The 7,130-nt window shown below is 38.7% G+C and overlaps 1 protein-coding gene across 1 annotated transcript; it reads right to left on the reverse strand.

Moving 5' to 3' along the window:
- Positions 1–3,434: 3,434 nt before the first annotated feature.
- Positions 3,435–6,781, reverse strand: LOC102696041 (claudin-8-like). The gene has a single exon (XM_015341832.2). It carries the CDS (start codon positions 6,638–6,640, stop codon positions 5,981–5,983), a length of 660 nt encoding a protein of 219 aa, XP_015197318.1. The 5' UTR covers positions 6,641–6,781; the 3' UTR covers positions 3,435–5,980.
- Positions 6,782–7,130: the final 349 nt, after the last annotated feature.

Raw genomic sequence — 7,130 nt, forward strand, 5'->3', positions numbered from 1 at the left:
GTACTGGGAAGGTTAGCAGACTGTGCCTCCCACAGTGACGCACAGGGTAGCGATCAAATACATTAGTCAAGCTTTATTTCAAGGTTGACTTGAAGGAGAAAATAATTTCAGTTGGAACTGGTCTGTGCACTTCACATTTTTTAGAGATGGCATTTTTTTTGTACTGCAAAAACATTTTTTTTAATGAAGGTACATTCAGCTGTACTGAGACCTTGCGACATAAGAACAGTTATAACCAAGAGAACATTCATTCCATCTAGTCCATTTGGTAGAAAATGAATGTGGCTGTTATTCATAATTGTAAATATGATGGAGGTATTAGAAACACATCAATCTTTTTATTTCCAAAGTACTTTACTATTGGAAAATCCTACCTTAATCACGATTCAATTTATGTTTTGGCAAAAGTCTTGAGTGCTATTTAATGATTTAATGAAAGCCTAATGGTTCAGAAGTTTTGACAAACATTAACAAGTTGTTTTGGCTTCATGGCTGCTGGTCTTTTTCATATGTATCAACTTTACCAAGAGTCACCTTTCTGCCTGTTTTGGAATGGAGCTGGCATTCTGGGAATTTCAGACAAGCCAGTACTGACTCTGTGTTGCCCCCTGTGACATCCCTTTAGACGGTTTGGCTGCAAATTAATATTTCTTATTTTTTTAGCCAAATTGTTCTGGTATGATTCATACTAAATTGAACTTACGCCTCAATAATAATATGCTTTAAAGTGCAGATTAAACTGATCTGATTTTTCATGTTACTTTACTTATAGCTTCTCATATTATGTTTACATATTCTTTGTTTTAATATCATATTTTGTTGTATATAATTCCTCTAGAGACATCCATCCATTCATTTTCTAATTATTTTATCCAGTAAAAGGTTGAATATGAGCCAGAGTTTATCCCAGCAAGTAACAGGCACAAGGGTCAATTTAATCAGAAGCCAATTGTCTTTGGGCTGTGGGAGGAAACCGGAGCATCCAGAAGAAATCCATCCAAACAAGGGGAGAAAATACAACTCCATGTGGATAGCACCCCAGGAATTGAACAGAGGGCCTCAGAACTGTGAGCAGCAATTAGAACTACTGCCCAGCTGTGCCACCCTCTGGGGCCATTAGATGACCGAAATTACCCTTAAACATGTTTTCCGAGGTATTGTTTTTGACCACATTGTACATATTACTGCAATGCATCCATATTTGATCTCTATGATCACTTTACCCTACAGACTTGTTAACAATCACTGAAAAAACAAACTGACTTTCAATTATTATATTGAGTTAGATGTTTTGTTCATTGAAAATCAATGAAAGCTTATTAGCCAGTCCATGGAGCTGTTAGACTGCTTCCATTTGTCTTTGATTTGAGTTTTCAAATGACTATGCTGAAGCTGTTTAACAACAGATTCAAAAAACGCAGTCTAGATATAGACAGTAACTCGTGCAGAACACAAACTTCATTTAGCAAAAATCAACCAAGTAAAGCAAAAATATATTTGTCTTAAGATAATGTACTGTAGCATGGACAAAACAAATGACAATTCATAATGTTAGGATGAATATTCATTTGAAAAAAAATCTGTTTGTGTTTAGGACACTTGCTGTCAAGGGGAAGCAATTTCAATGCACCTGATGCACCACTTACTGTAGCTGATCTTAGATACCTTTTTAAAACATTGACAGAACCTGCCACACATCAGCGTGAAATACAGGAACAAAAGACAAGTCATAACTGCATTAAACCTGTGTGATACTGTATTTTAAAGACCAGTCATAACTGCATTAAACCTGTGTGATACTGTATTTTAATGCACTCCAACCGGTTTTAGAGTTGTCTTTTAAATCCAAGGAACTGAACAAGGAACTAAACAGAATGCTAAGCATAATTTAAGAATGATAATAAGTGTATTATGGGCAGAAAACGCAGGGAGAATTGGCTCGGCTGTGATTGTATACATGTCCGTGTGGCCACCGATGGACTGGCATCCCTTACAGGGTGTACCCTAACTTGTGATTTTTTGTTTGTTGGTGAAACACAATTATGGCATTTCCCTTTTCAGAAGAGAGCATTTCCGTTGAAATGAATAAACCGATTAAATCAAATTTGCATTTAAACCAGGAACAGGGAACAAATGGTCCCACAGAAAATACCGTAATACCACAGAAAACATGTTACAGGATAATTCTGGCCATGTAATACCCCAAGAAGAATTACATACAACAAAATATGCTATTATATACAAGAATTAAATACAATACATACTGCACAAGGAAGCAATGTAATGTGTGCTTATTATAATATCTTTCAGCCTTTAAAGGTTCCAAAGTATATTCAAACACTGCAGAGGAGCTCTGTTTGAACATTGTAAGAGAAAGAACCAGAAATGAAGTGGCCTGCCCATGTGAAAACAGAAGAAATACCAGAGAAAACATGTTACAGGATGCGTGTATTAAATTAGATGATGTAAATTGACCCATCGATTTCCTGTCAGTGAAGAGTTGTACAGGTCTGTTGAGTTCTGTCTTAGGTTAAAAATGAAGACCTTTAAAGTACTGGGAAAACTCCTCAGGCTTTTGGATTGTCCATTCCAAGCAGTTTCTGGTATGCAGTTTTTGATCCTTCCAGATCCCTCGGGCTCTGCCTAGGAGCTCTGCCCGTGGCAGCTCGGTTTGGAGATTCCAGTGGCATCTGATGTCACTGTCAGCCCAGTCTACATGGTGCCTGTGAAAGCTGTTCTGTCTTCTTCCAGGTGCTTCCCCAGAGGACTGCCTTCCAGGAGACCGCTCCAACAGTGCTTGTCTGGTCTTGAATCAGCTAGCTCCTGGCTCCCTCCGGTCAGAGCACCACAGTTTCCTACCCAACCTGCGACGTCAGACTCCACTGGGCTCAGATGCCTAATAGACTAAGCACAGCTCTGGACTTTGGTGGCTCATCCTACACCCTGTCCTACACCAATTTTCCTTGCAGTTCCCCCTTCCTATGCTCCAGTCTGAAAGTCCGCCTGCCTGCAACCTGGGCTGCCCGTCATTCCTCTGTGGCCCCCTTTTCCGCAGGAACCTGGCTGCGGGAGTCCACTCCGACATTAATGAGAGCAGCACTCCAGTGGCCCTTGCTCCCATATTCTAGTTGGTGGACTTAAGCAGACATTTTCACCCTAGGCTGGTGCTGTGTTGTGTATCCCGAGGTTCAGTGAGCTGGCCACTCCCCCAGGACTGTCGCGTTCTTGGGTCTGATACTATGATGATACTACACCCTGATGGGGACAGCAGCCCATCATAAGGCCAAGCACCAATTTAATCCAATTAAGTTGACCAACATGTCTTGGGAAGGATGGAGGAAACCCATTTACACTCAAGGAGAACAATGCAAACCCTGCTCAGAAGGCACCCCAGTCCAGAATCAAACCTACAACAAACAAGCTATGAGGCAGAATAAGAATAAGAATAAGAATCTTTATTTACAGATTACATTTCAAATTATGAAATGCTTTACAGAAAGGTACAAACAGGTCACTACACATGTAATATCAGTTATGAAAAACTTTAAAAATATACAAATATTATAGACAAAACAGATTGACTGCTTTATCTAGTACAGGGTCGTGGGAGAGTCAGAATCTTTCCTGGTAAATAATGGGCACAAGGCAGAGATACCAGTCCATCATAGAACAGACACACAGACATACACACACTCATAACAGGGCCAATCTTCCCAGAAGCCAATTAACCTGTTTGGACTGTGGTGGACAAACCTGAGTGCCTGGCAAAAACCCAGGAGAAATCTGGCATCATATACAAACTCCACACAGATAGCACCCGATGAATTGAACCCAGGGCTCCAGTGCAGTGAAAAGTTTAAAATGGAGTTTAAAATACACCAAGACTCTGAGAAGTGTACTTCTTACATGGTATTTATTATCTCCAGTACCAGTGCAAGCACTGTGGTTAATGAATGATAATTCAAAAATGAGTGGGTATAAAAATCAGACATGATAATGGAGAGCCACTGAATATTTAAAATGGAATATTAATTAGTAAATCTGAGCCAGAAAGGATTTATGTGCAGAAGTATAGATATAGATCACATTTGGATGTCTGAAATTAAAAATATTTTCAAGGGCAGGCTGGTCAGTTCAGCATAAAATGATGCCTTGAGGGAGCACTTTCCTAGAATTTGAAAGTTAGCGCCAAATTACATCATTATCACAATCTACTGAACTTGAATTGAAGAGGGCTTCCAGCTTTGGACCCTTTATGATGTCAGATTAATGGTATGTTTTACTGTATGGACCTGGATTTATGTTTTTCAATCCAGTGTATTCTATAACTCAAAATGTAATTTGCACAATTCCAGGGTTTAGCAATGCTCATAATTGTCAAATTCAGGCTGCACCTTGACTTTTTGCATTACATATTCTGCATGCAAAAATGCAGACTCCAAATTTAGTTCCATCTTTCCTGTTCTGAGGAAATATTATTTTGGCATAAGGCTACTTATAAAACCACATCAATTACTGGAAGAATGTACCAGATTGTACAGTATAAACAAATGGAAAATAACATATAAGAAATTATTTGTTTTCTTTTTCAAATCTGGCCTTGACCTTCAATTTAAAAGCACATTTGTTTGTTTTTTATTGAGTTGTGTTGACAGTCAATACATGTTGTATTAACGTTGTCAAAAATTATAGTTTACATTACTTCAGAAACAATGCCTTTTCTATTAAAAGCCCTTTTTAATATCTCTTTGACATATTATTTAAGTAACAATTATAAAAAGTAAAAGGTACTGATTTGGCTACATGCAGTATAGGCTATATTTATCATATCATGAACAGATAACAGATAGAACATAAAGACAAGTTCTGGTGTCACAAATGGTGTCAAATATGATTTAAATCAAGGAAAGAATGTTAATAGCATAATATAAAATGCAATGTAAACAGATCCTATATACAGAACACTTAGGCACTAAAATCCCAAGGAGAAGTAATCGGGTGTGAAATGCTCAGATTACGTAAGTGTTTTGAAAATAGCACTCAATGTTAACACAGCATATAAACAGATAATAATAGTGTGGTAAATTAAACATATCTCTGACCAACATTTGCAAACACCACTTGTTCTCATTATTTAATGAAACAGAAGAATCCCAAGCAATTTTTCATCCAAAATATCAGTTCAATATTTAAAAATGTCAAGAAAGTAGCCATATAAAACACCAAGCGAATATATTATGAATATGTGTGTAAAAAACAGTAACTATAAAGAATTTGAATAAAACAGATCAGATAGAGAAAAGGAGTTTCTTTTACAAAATAAAAAGATCAGATAGAGAAAGGGAGTTTTATTACCACTTATTTTATGAAAAAATAGAAGTCCCGTATAAAGTAAATTATATATGATTTATTACCATTTAATTATTTGTCAAAAGTGATTATATTAGTGGTCTTACCCTAATATACAGTAGCCTTAAGACTAATTTAACCATCAGAAAGCTCAACTTGCTTTCTTGCAACAGTTTTTGCCTGAATTTGATGAAAATTCACATGAAAGACGAATACAAGTATATCTGGCAAAGTTAATGAATTGCACCAAACAATGAGACGTAAGTATTTCCTTCTTTATATGAACAAAGCAATGTTGAGGAAATAGCAGTCCCAGTGTTTACTGAGTTTTAAGTAAGCACTTTAGAAATGACCACAGTAAACTCATCTCATTCAAGTCAGTACACTTCACATTAACCCTCCTACTGTACTTCACCTTCCTCTTCTTATTATGTCTCAGGCTTAACGTCACAGTGATGGGCTTTGTGGTGAGTAAGGTCCCACTTTCAACTTCACAACAAGTAGGTACACGAGGGTTTTAAGGAGAATAGAGATCTTTTTAAGAAGACTTCAGTTCCTCGTTCTTGTCAGCTGTATTGAAAAGAAGAAGAGAGCTGCTCTTTGTCCCATTTTCAGCTCACACATATTCCTCCTACACTGCCGGCAGATCCTGCTGCAAAACAGCTGGTTGGTATGCAGTTAGTCTAGGGTTTGGTGGGTAAAAAGATCCTTGTGACGCTTTACTGTGGGGAATGTTACAACATACAAACATTATCCCGCTAGCAAACATGACACCCGAAGACACCCACCCTATGTACAGGGCTTCTCCCAGCTCTCGTCTCTGAGCATCCAGGAGCAGGGGATTGTAGAAGTCCCTGATGATCACGTGGGCGGTCCAGGACACTGGGATAAGGACACAAAGGCAGGCGACAATTAAAATGCAACCAGCAATGGCAAGGATGATCCCTTTTGTGTGGTCATTGTCCTGAATGCAGACAGTACATTGCATCCCCATGGTGGCTATCAGCAGGCCCAAGACCCCCAGAGCAATCGAGCAGCACATCAGTCCCCGGGCGGCCTGGAGGTCCGGAGGCAGGATCAGCAGGGAGTCGTAGACTTTGCACTGCATCCTGATGTTGGCCTGATGGAAGCAGTTCATCCACAGCCCTTCCCAGCGGGTCTCGAACACGATGATGTTCTCCCCGATAAAAGCTGTCACTCTCCACATCGGCATACCCGTGGCGGCAGAGGCTCCAAAAAGGCCGATGAGGCCCAGGCATAAGGCAACGATCTGCAACAGCCGCTGATCCATCTTTCACTCCTGGCCAAGGTGCTCTGACAGACCCTGACAGAAACACGCCGATAAAATCTTCTGTACTTGCCTGTGGGAAAACAAAATTGCCTGCACCTGACTGGCCAAGTGATGTGTGGGCATCATGGTCTGCTGCTCCCAAGTTTTCACATTCCCTGAAAGCTGAACTGGTCTGGCAGCTTTCACGGATCAAGGGTATGTGAAGGATTTATGGAGTTATTGGAAAACAAGCAATTCCTTTATAGAAATTATTTTCCCATTGTAAACTGTCTGTATTTAATATGAATGGAATGTGTACCTTAATATGTAGAATGTAAAAAATAGATATACAGTATATATTATTAAACATATATACAATACTTATTAATGTATCATTTCAGTGTGTATACTTATCAATACAACCGAAAAACAAGTTAAAGTCATTTTATATTTTCATATTAAATTTTGTATATCTCTTTCATTTTGGCTTCCAATTGAAAGTCTAATACAA

Source organism: Lepisosteus oculatus, chromosome 5 (genome assembly GCF_040954835.1).
Source record: "Lepisosteus oculatus isolate fLepOcu1 chromosome 5, fLepOcu1.hap2, whole genome shotgun sequence".
NCBI lineage: Eukaryota > Metazoa > Chordata > Actinopteri > Semionotiformes > Lepisosteidae > Lepisosteus > Lepisosteus oculatus.

Excerpts from the sequence above, each read along its gene's own strand:
- LOC102696041 (XM_015341832.2), bottom strand. The coding sequence starts at position 6,640 with ATGGATCAGCGGCTGTTGCAGATCGTTGCCTTATGCCTGGGCCTCATC.